The sequence below is a fragment of the Cordyceps javanica genome, chromosome 1 (genome assembly GCF_051103115.1).
Source record: "Cordyceps javanica chromosome 1, complete sequence".
In the NCBI taxonomy this organism is placed as follows: Eukaryota; Fungi; Ascomycota; class Sordariomycetes; order Hypocreales; family Cordycipitaceae; genus Cordyceps; species Cordyceps javanica.
In genome coordinates, this window is record NC_139295.1 from 6,928,606 (window position 1) to 6,944,897 (window position 16,292).

The window sequence follows — 16,292 nt, forward strand, 5'->3', positions numbered from 1 at the left end:
GATTATGACCATAGTTAATCGTAGTCCCGCCAAGTATTTCAATGACTACAGCCAGCCATGTCAAATACATAACTAAAATAACCTAGATTAGACAAATGAATCGAGGGCTAAATAGATAGTAAAAGTTCAAAGACGTAAAACAAGAGGGTAAGGTAGACATATATAAATATGTTTGTGTGTGTGTGTGTGTGCATGCGCGGGACAGCATCTCCACAGGAAGGGCCTCGCCAATTTCTACCAGACCAATTTTAACCGCACCCTCGCGTTTTGTAATGCTCAGGGGGGGCAGCTCAGCCACGCCAGGGCAGCTCCGGATGAAGCTCAGGGCAACTCAGTGCAGCTTCGGCCGATGTCTGGCGAGCAACAGGGAGCATCACTGAGCTCAGCGTGTCTGGTGCCTTCTCCGGATCGTTTAAAGCGGCAGGTGAGACAGATTAGTTTTGGACAGCTAATAGAGAAGGTCAACTTCATTCTAGCTCTCGTCTCCAATCCGTTTGGCCTGGCGTATGTCTGATCACACGTGCCCGACCTGGTCCATGACCATAATGGCATCCGATTTGTCGAGAGTAGCATATCGATGCGAAACTATTACCTTTGCACAGCCTCCGAATGCCCTACCAATCACCGCCGCCATCCGTGCCTCGGTGTCCTCGTCTAGGCTTGACGTAACCTCGTCCATCAAGATGATTTTTGATCCTGTGATTTCATGGTGCAATATCGCGCGTGCGAGCTGGAAGAGCTGTCGCTGGCCGTGTGAGAGACTCACATCCTTCATGCGAGAGGACAAATCCCCGCGGCGGCTGATGATATCCCACAGCCCTACGCGATCGAGGGCACTTTGGCACATCTCATTCGTAACGATACAGGTGGGAGGTCGTTGCGCGGGATCGAAAGGATCGAGGTTGAATTTGACCGAACCGCGCAAGTGGATTCCGCCTTGGGTAATGGTAGTTATCCGGGCACGTAGTAAATCAGGAGGCACTGTGCGAATCTCCCGATCGTCAATGCTGATTGTGCCTTTGTATTGCACTAGGTTCAAAATGCTGAGCAGCACAGTGGTTTTACCGCTAAAACAATTCAGTCAGTAAGTACAAAAGCCCTGACATAGCGGCCAATATGGCATGGAGCTCACCTTCCAGTGCGACCCACGATTCCGAGCGTTTCACCAGGCCGAATAATGGCGGTTGCATTGTTGAATTGTGGCATCGTGTCGTCCCTATGCGGCCAGCGGCTTAGCACATGGCGCATTTCTCGCTAGATAAGATATTTCACGTACCGATAGAATGCAGATACGCAGTTAAGTTCCAACTGGCCTCGACTAGGCCATTGCGATGTTACCGGTGTCTTACCATCCTTGTATTTCTCACTCGGGGTGCGGTCGCAATATGATCGAATCCGTGTCACCGCGCCAAAGGCAGTTTCCATTGCCACAGAGGCCTGCACCCACTCAGATATTGTGCTGCTAAATCCAATGAGACTTAACAATGCCAGTCCCATTGAATTGGCAGATGCCGTGTTGGAAAACTTCAGCGCCAAGCTCACTACAAGGATGGCAGCAGCAGCACTTGAGAAGTCCAGGGTACATTCGAGCCACTGTTGAATGCAGTATAAGAAGTAAAAGGGTTTCTGTGTGAGGTCCAAGATTGAGAAAAACTCCTTCGTCGCTTCTTCCTGCCATCGGAAAGCACGGATGTGGTCGATCCCCGCAGCTGTCTCTGTAAAATGTCGGATAAGTCGTTTCGAGGTATCAAGCTCCAGAACACGAAGCTGCCGGGATGTACGTAAGTAGTACTGTTGTATCGAACCAATAAGACCGAGGAAGAATGGAATCGCTGGCGCCGCATATGCGGCGCCAGAACCGATGATACCAATGTCAATGATGACCGACACGGCACCTAAGCGATCATGCAGCGTTAACAGAACTGTCAAACTCAAAAGAAAAGGGCGGTAAGTCTTACGGAACACTGTTGGCATAATCAGCGCAGGAACTCTCTGCGTCGCCATGGAAGTGTCCGAACTAAATCGGTTCAAAATGGAACCAGCATCTTCAGTAGTAATGAACTCGAATGTCGATCGGAATGTAGCCTTGACAAGGTTCTCGTGGAGCTTGTTGGCAGTCTTCGCGTTTACATAATAGTAGAAGAACCTGTTCCGACGAATGAGTCAAGACGCCGTTGGAAAGCGTGCAACTACTCACATTGCAGAGAGACAATTTAACAGTGGGTGGGCAACACAAAGCATTGCGTACCCGATGAAATAGAGATTATTTCCAGCATCAGTATCAAGCCATATGCGAACAAAAATGTCTAAAATGGTCAATAAAACCAGATTGCACCGATGAAGATCGAGCAACTCACTCGGAAGTCTTTCGGAGACGGCAGCGAGAGTGACAGCTACAACCCATAATGTCACAAAGAGAACGCCTGCAGGTCGGAAGAAATATGCGTATAGCGATAAACTACTGTAGGTGTTTACAGTGTCTCGTTGCGCATTAAAGATATCATCAGCATTGCCGCTCGATGTTGGTTGGACAATAGGCGGCTCAGACGGCTTCTCTGCAGTGGCATCGTACTCTGTGGGCGAAACTGTCCGATATCGATGGTTTCTTGTCAGATCTTCAAGCTCTTCATTTACTTGCTGCTTTGTCAGTGCGATGACGTGTCCTTCGTCTGTAACACGAAACACTGTGTCGGCATCGACGAGATGCTGCTCTGTGGAGGTTAAACTCGATCAGCATTCCATAATACCAATACGTCGGAGCTGTGGTCGTTTTCGAGGCACAGGGCTTTCGAAGACACTATCGAACGGGAAGCGAAAAAAAGAAACACGGGATAGTGACATGATGTAGAAAGCCGCAAGGCAGCAAAAGGTGAGCGATTAACTAGCCATCACGGGCAGTTGAGATGTAGGCTTATAAAACGAACTCAACTTACTCATGCTTGTAGTCATAACCAATGTTCTTCCGTTTGGAGTGGCATTTCCATCCGAAATCAGCCTGATCCTGATCAATGCCGATGTTTCCCGATCTAGCGAGCTAAAAGGGTCATCAAGGATCGTGACATCCGCTTCCACGTAGATTGCACGCGCAATAGACTGCGAAAAATGTCAAGTTGGAGCGTTCAGGACAGAATGACTCGACTTACGATGCGTTGCATCTGTCCGCCACTCAGAGTGCATCCACCGCTTCCCACAATAGTTTGGTCACCATCAGGCAACGACTCAAAATCAACTCCCAACGCGCAAATAAATATGGTCTTTTGATATAAGGTGTGATTGTAGGCTTTATGGCCAATGATGTTCAGTCGAATTGTCGTGTTAAGTAGCCAAGGTCTTTGACCAGCAAAAGCAATAGATGGTGAGCGTAGAAGAGCAAGTCCATTTCTGAGTTCCATTTCGCCCAGCATGACCTTCAGTAATGTTGACTTTCCACAGCCAACGGAGCCATGGATCATGGTTATCTCACCAGATTTGATGACGATAGATGCATCGCGTAATATTGAGCCAGTAAGATCCATGGAGACATTCACACCGGAAAGCTCAATAGCGTACTGGACCGGAAGGGCCACGCTGGTAGCTCCCGATCCTAACGCATCAGTCGCAATGCTGGAGCTGGTACTTGATGCTCGACCGATCCGACGAGGGTCCTTCAACTCATCTTGGGTAAGGTAGGCCTGAACGCGGGACAGACAAGCAAAACCAGCAGACCATTCAGGAAGGCTAGCAAAAAAGCTCGCCAGCGGTTGAGCAATCATCGTCACAACAGCAAGAATTGTGTAGAAGCGAGCAGAAGACATGGTTTGGGCAGCTCGGGTCCAAAACAATGCTGCGGCAACAACAATTGCTGGAGTAACAGTATCGGCAAATGCGGCTTTTTCGAGATTAATTTTTGTTCAAAGGCAGAAAGCAGCGAGAACTTACAGATACCAAACGTGATGCAGATGATTCTCCTTGTTCTCAACGAGACCTCAACCTCTTTCACCCGCAGATCGTTTAAATACGTTTCCATAGAAGGCGCCAAACCGGTCATTTTGATGTCTTTAGTTTGGGCCAGAATGTTTGACGTCGCGGCTACACGTTCTTCGATATGCTCGTTCCATAGCTTTCGTGTGATGCCCATCTGCTTAGCCATGCGCTTGGACAAAATTGCAACGACTGCGAAAAAAATCAGTCTCCCAATGTATGTTAGGTCGTCAGGCTTGCATGCTCACTTATGGCAGTGACGATCGTAAAGACACTAGCCACTCCGACGAAGATGGAGAGTACTGCAACTCCGAAGCCAACCTCCAGAATCATAGCAAGACTATCATATAGCAGTGAAATAAGCTCTTCGGTGCCAGGAACATCAGTGCTAATCAGGGTAATTGCAGCTGATTCATCTGACTCTGAAGTGCTCAGCAAAAGAGACTTTTGGTAGATGGCAGATGTTAGTATCGCTCGGATACAAACCATGATTTGGTTTCTGATGTGGCTAAACCAATTTCTTGAAATCTGAAAACACTTAGACCGGAGCTTTCAAGCGACTCACGTCGGTACTCACAGCTTTACCGCAGAAAACAAGCGCAGTGGCCAGAATAAGAGCGGTAGCCTCCTCTTCTTTTGATATATATTCGGGCTGCGTATGCTCCCCAGATGCGGCGTTGACTATATCTTGCAATAGAAACGGTTGACTAAAAGTAAATCCGACTAGGAATAGCCTTGGTAGAATGACGTAAAGAAATGGCCATGGCATCGAAAAGACTAGAGCGCCAAGTAACGCAAACCTAGATTTCTGGTTTTGCTTTCCCCAACATTCTTCTAGATTACCATATAGATCTTTCGAGCTAAATTGATGTCCAATATCAGGGAGGTGGTTATTGTCGATTAGATTTCGAAAGCCGAAAAGTAATAGCGGGTTGATCCACAAGAAGGTAGATCTACTCCAGAAGCCTGCTGTGAGCTCATTTCCGAGTTGTTGTCGATTCTCAGCTATAACAAATTTCCGTTTGGAAATTTCTTCCAAGACAACCAAGGCAAATTTGAGAGCTGGCAGGGCACAGCTAAGACGCGCGATAGAGCCTAGACTCGTTCTATGGAAATAGCTGTAAATGGTCACCAGATCAAATAGCAGCGTAATGTTGATATAGGAGGCGAGGAAGAGGTCTGGCTGCAGTAAATGGATGTGTGACACGTAGGTCATAACGATGACACCTATGAAGCTAAGAAATGAGAGAATAGAGGCCGCCTGTGCCACCTTTGAGTTCAACGGCGACCTATACCAGAACACAACCGTGGCTAGCTGAAGGCCAGCGAGGGCAACGGCCACGGCCAGCTTCGCCCATAGCAGCCAAGACGGGCGAACTACCGGTCGACATTTGATGATCTTGTGGAGATAGTATGGCAAAGTGAAGAGAAGGATCGAAGAGGGCACAATGTGGAAGATGGTATGCTCAAATAAGAGCGTGAAATCAAAGTGGCCAAATAAACGCGGGCCGAAGGAGTCGTCCATATTGAGCAGCCAGACGCTGTCGTGCATACAGTGTGCGTGAAAGAAACGACGAGAGTAGAGACAGTCGGGCGCATCGAGTGGCACATGGTACAGACTTTACGAAGGCGCTACTCAGATATATACCATGTAACTATGGGAGGAGAGACGCAACCTTGCAAACAACATATACTTGGGACCAATCCAGCCACTACAGACAGGCCAGCCCGTTTGTGGAGCGGGGGTAAAGGCGATTGCGGCATGATCCTCTAGGCCAAAAGTACCACCACCTCCTCCAGACAGTATCGGAATTGTGGCGTCCTTTGATCGTTTAAGGGGTGGCATTGCCTTGCGTATGGCACAAACAGGGTGAAGGTGTTCTCCGTCACAGCAGTCGGGCAAGGCCTTCGCCCTTTCACGGTAGCCTCAAAACTTGGAGAAAAGAAAACAGTAAATGTAGCGATGGAAGAAGAAGAGTCTCCGTCCATCAAAGGGACGGGGTTCGTCTATTGATATTCAAAATGTCTCCGTCTATCTAGCAATAACCCGGGCGCATTGAGTCAAGCTGCCCTTATTCGGCTCCAAGAATCTCTGATCGGTCAGCGGCATCTACCTCCAAAGCATAACCTTCCTTTACGCTCCAAGGTTTCCCCTGCATCGCTGCCGCTTGCATGAGGTTGTGCTCGGCCTGTACCGCTGTGTCGTCTTGTCAGTAGATGCGCCTCGAGGTTCGCTCGGCGACTCGAGGTCGAATACCTGGTAGTGCTTCGACGGTGGCAACGGTGGCTGCGAGAGCCATGATGAGACGGAAAAAACGCATGCTGGGATTTGAATGTTTGTTGCTTTCAGCGAAACGCGGTGTACGGTACAAGAGAGGTGTGTGTAATGAATAGGTTTGCTGAAAGGAAGAAGAAAGAAGTTTGTGCTAATAAGGCCTGCAGCTAAATTTCAAGTCAAGGTTGCATCCAACTCGTCTCCGCGATGCTTCGTAAGCCACCCGCAGAAAGCAGATATTCAGTACATGTTATGCTGTGGCAGTACTTGTTCAATAGCGAGGCTAAACCAGTCACCTTCCTCAGTCACCGTTACATTCCGCCGGTGACCCTGGTCAACTCAATCAATAGTCTCCGCTGGGCTTGACGCCCATCTCAAAAGTGCCCACAGCCTTGTATTTAGCGTCTATTGGAATCTGTGGCTAGTTACTGTTCTTGGGATATCGTGCCCAGTTTGACGCCAAACGATACATCTAGATTTGATCGGGGCTTTTCGATAGCTAGTTACATGATGGAGAACTGGTAAGGTATCTCAAAGGGGACTTTGGGCCATGTTTTGAAAACTCGGGTTTGTACCTATCCTCAGCACGGTGTGCTTGGTTCAGTGCTACAAAACTTAATGCGCCATGCAGCCTCATGGCGCCACGCCACAACCATGTATATCGCAACGATATTGGCCATATCCTCCCATTTCCCCACGCATTTGAAAAGTCCTGTTATTTATCGGCGACCATGTTGGCCATAGAGCATTGGAGCTAACAAATTGAACTTGCTACTGCAGGTAGCATCGTGAGCTCCATCGGATCACAACTGTCACCACACCTACCCAAGTGGCAACCCGTGGCTGCTGGGTGCTATGATTCTTCGGTCGCAGGCAGCACGGCGCCTGTCCCCATCTCAACTTGTTACGCTATAGACATATCAGGTATCGTGACCAAATTCATTTGTTCCGACAGCTTTCGCGGACCAAAGGATTGAGGGCCTGGTTGGCGAGAATCAAGGTTTAAAAAATCCGGCCTTGAAATATCGGTGTTGCTCGAATCACTAATTTCTCCCAACTTCCTGCGCATGTCGCATGACGGGATGTAAGTAAAAGAGGAGACTCGGATCCATTGATATCCTGGTCAGGGTGCGGTTCCCGTTGTGATAATGCGTGTCCTGCCTCCACTCCAGCTGCGTGCGGTCGGGGCAAGAGTGAAATCAATGTGATGGTGCCTATTGCGGGGCTTGGCAGGACTTTTGTCAAAGATCAATAAGAGATTGTCTGCACATTCGGGGCCTGCATGACCAGCCATATCTGGTAGACCTTACGATCAGAAATGGGACGTTTTTCGATGCGGCTATCCACGCGAACGTGCGTTTTCCCACATCCTGGGTTGATATAGTTTATCAAATGCTCACGAGGTTCCTGAGTATTAAATTCGATCCTTTTGTGTTGTGTAGGTCGCTGGGAGGCAAAGATCTAGCGAGCTAACGGATTTTCATGTGTAAATCCGAGCTCATATGAGACCTGGGTGTTTTGGCTAGAACAATCTATCCTAGCCATGTTTACTCCGATGACTTTGACTTTGAAGGAAATTGTCCACGAGAGTGAGGGTTCTCGTCCAAGTTGACCTTATGCATTTCAACCACGGTCCAAGAGGGCAGAGTAATAGGTGTTCCTACCAGGTGAATCGCGGTCGCCAGGCTCGCAGCTTTTTGCGACGGAGGCGAGCACAGCGCGTACCCATATCATTTTGCGTCTGAACGATTCAAGCTCGAAAAGGGAGTGTCTCGGCGCAGAATCTCTCGATATCGCCGTGGCTTCATCGGGGCAGAGCCTGACAGCGCTGCTTTCGCATGCTCGCTTCGTGTCTTCCCCGCGTCGAAGCACCGCCACTGGGCTGTCCTTGGCTGCGCCATGCTCACGTAGTTGTTCGTCCTAACCCACACACAGGATCCTTCTACCTGGCGGACCGCCAGATACAGCCAGAATTTCAGTCTGAAAGTATGGCAGTGGTCGAGGAGGATCTCGGTCACGTACCTCTCCGCAACCTCATCCTAGGCGGCCTGAGTCAAGGCTCCACCGTGGCGCTGGAACAGCCGATTCAAAGCTTCATTGACTTCGGGTGATGACGACCCATTCTCGGGGTTGGCCACAGGACGGCTCGAGAGAAACTCGTCCGCACGCGAGAGTATGAGTGTGGACTGCTGCGTTGACATCCTATGCAGGAGCCGTCTGTAGACAAAATTGCGCATCTTGCACCGGTATTTCTCGGGCACGTCGCCGAAAATGAGCAGGATCCAATTCATTTGCATAAAGTTGCGGGAGAAGTGATACCGGTCGCGAGATACATGGTCAAGTGGAAAGGCTACGACAAAGAAGGACGCTGTTGTAGATTGCCGACTGGATCGAATGTATTGTCAGTCGTATTCCACGAATAGGCGGGGATTTAGAACTGGAAGCAACCCGTGGCTAGGCAGCACGTATAAGTAGATGATCTGTACTGATAATCGAATCGATGAAGGCAGGCGTTTTCGCTATACCCTCGTGTACAGCGGATCTGAGAGTGCAAACCTCGATACTTCTACTCTAAGGATTTGGACAAATACACCATGCCTACATAAGGGCTGTTGTTGTATGCCTCTGCCTCGACAAACCCTTCCGACTTGTACAGGCTGATGGCGGCCTCCATCCTGGCCAGGGTGTCTAGAAAAACTTCCTTGTACCCTTGGTCCTTTGCGCGTTGCAACAATTCCAGCAGCAGTTTCTTGGCAACCCGCCTCCCGCGAGATTCGGGATACACGAACAATCTCTTCATCTCGGCGCATCGGTGCCCGGGCTTGGCTTTTGGGTGGCTCGAGGGCAGCTCCAGCGAGCGCAGGGCGACGCAGCCCAGAGTAGCCCCGGACTCGGAGTCCACGGCCAGTAAGAGCGAGCCCGTCGGAGGCGCATATTTCCCTGGCAGGCCGGCCAGCTCTGAGGCGTAGTTTTGGTGGGAAAGATCCTCGTCGAGCCATTCGGTGTAGGCGTGGAAGCACTCGATGACGGCGGCGAGGTCCTCGGGCGACGCGGCCTGGCGAATCAAGACTGTGGAAGAGGCTGCCGGTTTGGATGCCATATTTCTGATACTCTGATTCAGCGAGAATGACCTTGCCCGTTATTTCCAAAGCTGCAAGAGCAGGCAATTGGCAACTGGCTTGCGGGGTGAATGATTGGCGTAATACACTGATGACTGGACAATGTACAGCGCCCTGTGGTCCAGAAATTTGCCAACTTGAAGAATGAAATGGAAATGAATTGAGAATCTTGAGGCGTTCTTAGCTGTAGCTCTATGTGGTCTTTTCAAGGGCGCAGTCGCGACATGTGGATGACTCTTTTAAGGTCGGTGGTGGATGGAGTCGATCAACACACTGAGTACATGGCTGAACAGAAACAAGTTGGAAGGGAGCAGGCGAATCCAACTCACGAAATTGAGTTGACCTTTGGATCTACGAAACGGAAATATTTTTATAAAATCTGATTACAGAAATTTTCTTTTTAGAAAAGTATCTCGTCTCATTCGAATGCACATAGCCGGGAACGGAGCTGGTCTGTGGCCCCCCCACCATTACATCAGACTTGGCGCTGGTGCCTCGACAGCTCTCAGCCACCACTGAGAAGCTACCTATCTATCTCACGAGCAAACAACGCATTTCGACATCCCTGAACCCAAAGAGAGAGAGAGAAGAAAAAGAACGAAGAAAATCACACACACGAACGCGCAAGGAAATCGCTTTGATCGGGAACGACGATACGCGCGGAAACGGCAAATATGGCCGACGACGAGACGGACATTGGCCAGCTGTCCCCAACGCAGCAAGAGGCACTCCAACAGTACCTGGCCGTGACGAACCAGGAAGTCAAGGACGCGGTTCCGCTGCTGCAACGTTCGCAATGGAACGTGCAGGTAAATACACTGCGGCAACTAGAGCAACCGCGCCATTTAATGTACTAACGAGCAGGAAACATCTAGATTGCCATCGCCAAGTTCTTTGACGGCGAAGGCCCCGACCCCCTAGCCGAAGCCATGGCGGCCAACCAGGCCATCCCACAAGTCGCCGCGCGACACGAGAACCTGCAGCAGAGCCTGCTCGCCTCGGAATTCAACTCGCGGGCCGCGCCGCGCCGCGAACGAACCGACCCGGCCCCGCGCATCGTACCGCAGGCCTCGACGACGCACGGCACGCCCTGGCTGCTGGGCCTGCTGCTGACGCCGCTCAACTGGGGCTGGCAGGCGGCGACGGTGCTGCTGCGCACGGTGCTGTACGCCGTGTCGCTGCTGCCCGCGGCGGTGCGGCCGACGCTGCTCACGAACCGCCTCTCGGCGGCGCTGCAGGGCGGTGGCGGCGCGGGTACGACAGGGCGACGTATGCTGATGCCGCGCGATGCGGCGGCGCGGTTCAAGCGCGAGTTTGACGAGGAGCACGGCGGCGGCGACAACGACTTGCCATTCTTCGAGGGCGGGCTAGCGCAGGCGCACGACCTGGCCAAGAAGGAGCTCAAGTTTCTGCTGGTCGTGCTGCTCTCGCCCGAGCACGACGACACGGCGGCGTTTGTGCGGGATACGCTGCTGGCGCCCGAGGTGGTGGCGTTTGTGCGGGACCCGTCGAGCAACATGATCCTCTGGGGCGGCAACGTGCTCGACTCGGAGGCGTTCCAGGCGGCGCGCGAGTACAAGTGCACCCGGTTCCCCTTCTCGGCGCTCGTCTGCTTGACGCCCAAAGAGGGCGGCGGCAGCGGCGGCGGCAGCACGCGCATGGGCATCGTCAAGCGGCTGTCGGGGCCCATGCCGGCGGCGACGTACCTGTCGGAGCTGCAGGGGGCCGTGGAAAAGTACGGCGCGGACATGGCGGGCGTCCGGGCCGAGCGTAGCGCGCAGCAATTTGCGCGGACCCTGCGCGACCAGCAGGACTCGGCCTACGAGCGCTCCCTGGCGATTGACCGGGAGCGGGCGCGCGAGAAGAAGGAGGCGGCGGCGGCGGCAGCAGCAGCGGAGAAGCGCGCCGTGGAAGAGGCCAAGGCGGCGGCGCGGCGGGCCGAGCAGGGCGAGCGGTGGAAGGCCTGGCGGGCGACGCGGATCCGGCCGGAGCCGCCGGCGGGCGACAAGGACGTGGTGCGCGTCGCGCTCAAGATGCCCGAGGCGTCTGGCGCGGGCCGCATCACGAGGCGGTTCGCGCAGGACGCGCCGGTCGAAGAGCTCTACGCGTTTGTGGAGTGCTACGACGTCATGACGAGGATGATGCAGCAAGGTGAGGACGAGGAGAACAGCGGCGGGGAGAAGCCGCCGGCAGACTACGAGCACAAGTACATGTTCCGCGTGGCATCGACGCTGCCACGGGTGGTCTACGAGCCTAGCGAAACGCAGACGATGGGGGCGACAATTGGACGATCCGGCAACCTGATCGTGGAGGCGGTAGAAGACGGGGCGGAGGAGGAATGTGTGAATGAGTAAGAAACGGGGAGGTGGTGGTGACGGTGGTGCATAGGGATCTTTGTAATACTAGCCGTGGAAAGAAAAGAATGAATGAAAATGCATAGGAATCTCACACGAGAAAGAAAAAGGGCAACAGGCTGAGCTCCTAGATCTGACTCTCTATGTTGAGGGAGACGGAGTGAGAGCAGTATGGTGTGGGTGTACTCAGTAGATGTGAGCCGTGGCGAGGCGACGCAATAGCCAAGAAGCCCCGATGTACTCCGTATAGTTGACTGAGTCGCACATGCGACATGGTCAGACGTGACTGGGCAGAGGACGCACGCGACACTGGCGAGCGGCGCGGCTAGCAGTAGGAGGAGGGATGACCGTTGGGAGAGTTTTTTTGTCAGGTGCGCCGTGTGCCTACATGATGATGTACTCGTTTGCACAGCCACCCCGGGGAAGCTCTACGCAAGCCGCGTGACGGAGGTGGTGGCGAGGTTTCGGGGGTCTCGATAAGCATTCCAGGGGGTGGATTCATGGTGAAGCTGATGATATTTTTTTCTTTTCGTTTTGATGATTGGGAGACAAAAAAGATCACCAAGAGAAAGAATAGACAGTAAATGAATAAGAATCTTCAAGATGCTGGCTGTACTTGCTGTGGTATGTATGGGAGTTGACTAGTACTTACTGCTGATCCTGTTGCTGCCTGAGGCGTCGTCTGGTTGGCGCCGACGGCCAATTGCTAGCCCCATCGGGAGTTGCCGAATCGGGCCAGGTGTTAATGCCTGGCCGCGCGGCTGCTGGCGTTGAACCCTTGAATAATTTCGTCAAGTTGGACAATCATTATCATTGCTGACTTGAAAGACAGGGGGACCAAAGCTACATGCATGCTCAAAGTACTGCTGATGCAAGGTACGCGAGTACCTGCTTAGGTATTATATAGGACCCTGGTAGGTACCTGTAAGTACTTACTTATCTGCCTCGGTATTTAGAGATGGAGATGCCAAACTTGGGCGTCACCCAGCTCGCTGTCAGTACAGAGTAAGTTTTACGGGTTGACTGCGTAGGGGCCGAACACTCGCTACAGCCGCGTACTCACTCATCAAATGAGTAGAGGGACAGGAAGAAGAGACAGAAGTTAAAAAAAACGAGCCAGTAAACATTGCGTACGTGTTTCGTCTTGGCATGGGGAACAAGGGTTTATTCTCGGAGGGCCAGTTTGACCAGTCAGGTACTTAACTTGGTTGGCTGCTGGGCATAAGTACTTAATAAGCAAAGTAGAAAGGTAACTACAGAGTACAGAGATACTAGCTAAGTAGGTACTTGTTTGAAAGGTGCCCTTCACGCTTAGTACCAATTGCTGTACCTAGGTACCTACTGGAAAGGTACCGGTAGCTAAGCCAAGCCCCACTGCGCTACAGGGCACAGCCTCTGAGTGGCCCGCCTCATCACATCGTCAGGGCGCTCATAGCAAACCTGGCTATGGCAGCCTGTCATGGCGCTCTGCTGTCACTACCGAATGAAAGTTGTATTGACTCGTTTCTAGGAAGTTTAAGTCTTCAGGGCCACCAGGTCCTTGTTAGTGATTTGCTAGAGGCAGGAGTGTTCTAGCTTGGCTACAGATACCTTACCTGAGTAGTGCTCCGGCAAAGTAGGTATCCTTTTATAGCTGTCCAGGCACTACTAAGATACCTACAGGTAACTTACAGGGAGCTACTCAGCACTCAAGGTACTGCTACAGTGCTACTCAGTACAAACCTGGCGCGTCAGTGCTCCGTGCTCCAGCCAAAATACTGAGGTTCCTACTTACTCCATTTATTATAGCCGTCCGCCACCACCACTGCCACCACCACCATCATCTCCATCACCTCCAAAAGGCCCCGTTTGCCAACATCTCCATTTCCATTGTCAGCCTGTTTCTTCTTTCCCCCTTCTCTGATTTTGTTTCCTCTGAACAGCGACATTGCGGCTTGCTTTGCCTCTCCTCCTGTATTGCTGCACACCGATCGCTCCCTATTCCTGCGTTTAGCGCCGTTCTCTTCTCCATCCTGCCCCTCGTCCCAGCCCGCCCATCAGCGAGCGGCCCCTTTGCCTTCCAACATCGCAAAACCCCCGTCGCTGCCTCGGGCTTTATTACTGAACCACTGTCACTCCCACCCGCCCCAGCCCGACACCGCGATACAAGCATCCTGGTCTCGACGCAGCCCCAGCCGCCCGCCATGAAGTCGATGAAGAGCCTCAGCATGAACAAGATGCTCGGCGGCATCAAAAGAAAGAGCACACGTACGCGACTCTCCCTCCCATCTGACGCTACCCTCCGCTGTTCTCGTCCTGTTCCTCCTCCTTCTCCTCCTCCTCCCCGAAACATGTTTACGCGGCCGGACCAACACTCGCTGACACCATCTCGCCTCTACCAGTGCCAGCTCCCTCCGCCAGCGCAGCCGCTGCCGTTCCCCAAGAAGGTGAAGCCCCCGAAAAGACGGCTCACAACAGCGTGGTATGTTTTTTTTTCTTTTGCGCCTATTCTTTGGGAGAACTGCGCGTCGTTCCTAACCGTCATCACCTTACAGAAAGCGTTTTGCGAGTCGGGATACAATGTCCAGGTAGGTCGCTCGCCGCGGCACCCACCATCCAGGCTGTCATGTCTTGGACTTTCCGCTAACCATAGCTACGTCTCGCTTGCAGGGCGACGAGGTCCTCTTTCTCCCGCCTATTGTCGACGCCGCCGAGTCTTCTCCCGCCGCCGCTACCGAATGCGCTCGCCTCATCCGCAAGTTCATGTCCAAAGACTACTTTGGCCGCGCCGCCTGGCAATACAATGCCATCATGCTCCTCCGCATCCTCACTGAGAACCCGGGCCCCATGTTCACCCGCAATATTGACGCCAAGTTTGCCGACACGTGCAAGGCCCTGTTGCGCGGCACCAAGGACCTCAACGTCCGCCAGATGCTCATCGAAACCCTCGACGACTTTCAGCAGACCAAATCCTACGACGACAACCTGTCCGTCTTGTTAACCATGTGGGCCAAGGAACGTACTAAGATTCAGGCCGTATACGGGGTACGCTCCCAGATGCACAGTGCTGCTTGTTCCTGCCCACTCGTGACAGTAGCTAATATGCATGCCCTTGACAGAACGCTCCGAGAATGGCCCCGCGCCCCTTCCTCACGAACCAGCCGCAACAACAATTTCCAAACAATAACGCCAACAACCAAAACTACTTCTCCCGTCATCACACCAACAACAAGCTGCCCAGTAGCGTCGAGCTCGCCAGCCGCCTCGAAGAAGCGCGAACATCTGCCAAGCTTCTCGAACAGGTTGTCATGAACACGCCTCCAGCCGAGACACTCAACAATGACTTGATAAAGGAATTCGCCGATCGTTGCTTGAGCGCCTCAAGAAGCATTCAGGGATATATGGTTTCCACCAATCCCGGCCCCGACAATGAAACTATGGAGAGCCTCATCGACACCAACGAGCAGCTGCAGACGGCCCTCAACCACCACCAGCGCTCCGTCCTAAGCGCCCGCAAGCAACTCGGACTCAATGTGCGCTCCGAAGAGACGACTCCTGCCGCAGGTACTCCCGTTGGCGAGCCCGTCTCGCCCCTACTCGACTCGCCGGCGCTACCTGTACGGAGCGCAAAGGGAAAACAGACGGACCTGTACCAGGCTGATTCCTCCGGGGTCGATGTCGGCCCCACTCTAGGTCTGGCTTCTGGCTCCGGCTCCGGCTCCGGCTCCGGCTCCGGCTCGTCCTCCAAGGGCAAGCAGGGCCAAGGAAATGGCGCCGCCCATGACGACGAAAATCCGTTTGCTGATCCATTTGCCGACCCGGAACATCACGACGACACCCTCAATGGCGCATCACGCTCACGCACACCTGCCGCACACGATGATCTGCCTCAGGAGCCATTCCACCCTGGATTCACCCCCGCTGCGGTCCCCCCTGGCGGCCACCCAGCTCTGCGTAACGATGCCGCTGGCTCTGGCCCCGCGGGAGTCAAAGACACGTCGATTGAGGACCTATATGAGGCCGCTGCCGCGTCTGGCAAAGGCAAATCCACGGCGTAAGCATTGGCCAGCATTCGTGCCGCTCTTTCAGCCGCATGTCGAAGCTGCCGAAATGAAACATGTAGCCGAGGCGCTGCAATTTCCAACTCCAGAGCATCTAGCGTGCACAGAGCGTCTCCAATGCCAGCTAGGCCAGTTCTGAAGTTGCGGTTCACGGCCTGTTGTGAGCAAATTTCTCGCGTCTTCTGTTCGTCATTAGCCTTGCCATTTTTACAGCTTATTTGTTGACAACGACCTTATCACCCCGTTTCTCCAACTGCTTAGAAACAGAATCGTCTTTCGGTTTTTTGTTTTCCTGTCATGTCCCCATCTGATACCATCCGCTTTTATTCTCATCTTCGTCTATTTTCTTGTAAATAGCCAGCCATCACGGTAAGACAGCCTACATTCTATTAGACCATCGGAGGCTGCCTCAATATATATACTCTCTATCCTATTTCTGCACCTTTTCTCCATCCTCAATCCCCCCCTTTTTTTTGTTCTACAAGCTGCTTCGATTCGAAGACCAGCTTGCAGCGATTTGCCTCCTCAAAAGAGTTCTATGTAA

The 16,292-nt window shown here is 52.6% G+C and overlaps 4 protein-coding genes across 4 annotated transcripts; 2 read left to right on the plus strand and 2 right to left on the minus strand.

The window, feature by feature from the left end:
- Positions 1-514: 514 nt before the first annotated feature.
- Positions 515-5,485, minus strand: V2A60_002116 (uncharacterized protein; the record flags this gene model as incomplete). The annotated part of the gene is made up of 10 exons (XM_083253468.1): positions 515-1,067; positions 1,133-1,216; positions 1,277-1,895; positions 1,959-2,146; positions 2,249-2,306; positions 2,358-2,711; positions 3,464-3,868; positions 3,919-4,152; positions 4,209-4,404; positions 5,093-5,485. The coding sequence occupies 10 exons, from the start codon at positions 5,483-5,485 to the stop codon at positions 515-517; spliced, it is 3,084 nt and encodes a 1,027-aa protein (XP_083109594.1).
- A 2,789-nt stretch (positions 5,486-8,274) lies between these two features.
- Positions 8,275-9,335, minus strand: V2A60_002117 (GNAT family N-acetyltransferase; the record flags this gene model as incomplete). Its single annotated transcript, XM_083253469.1, has 2 exons — positions 8,275-8,620; positions 8,827-9,335. The coding sequence occupies 2 exons, from the start codon at positions 9,333-9,335 to the stop codon at positions 8,275-8,277; spliced, it is 855 nt and encodes a 284-aa protein (XP_083109595.1).
- A 693-nt stretch (positions 9,336-10,028) lies between these two features.
- V2A60_002118 (UBX domain-containing protein) lies at positions 10,029-11,708 on the plus strand (the record flags this gene model as incomplete). The annotated part of the gene is made up of 2 exons (XM_083253470.1): positions 10,029-10,163; positions 10,230-11,708. The coding sequence occupies 2 exons, from the start codon at positions 10,029-10,031 to the stop codon at positions 11,706-11,708; spliced, it is 1,614 nt and encodes a 537-aa protein (XP_083109596.1).
- Positions 11,709-13,891: 2,183 nt separating this feature from the next.
- Positions 13,892-15,745, plus strand: V2A60_002119 (uncharacterized protein; the record flags this gene model as incomplete). The annotated part of the gene is made up of 5 exons (XM_083253471.1): positions 13,892-13,955; positions 14,090-14,169; positions 14,243-14,275; positions 14,358-14,732; positions 14,807-15,745. 5 exons carry the CDS (start codon positions 13,892-13,894, stop codon positions 15,743-15,745), a joined length of 1,491 nt encoding a protein of 496 aa, XP_083109597.1.
- Positions 15,746-16,292: the final 547 nt, after the last annotated feature.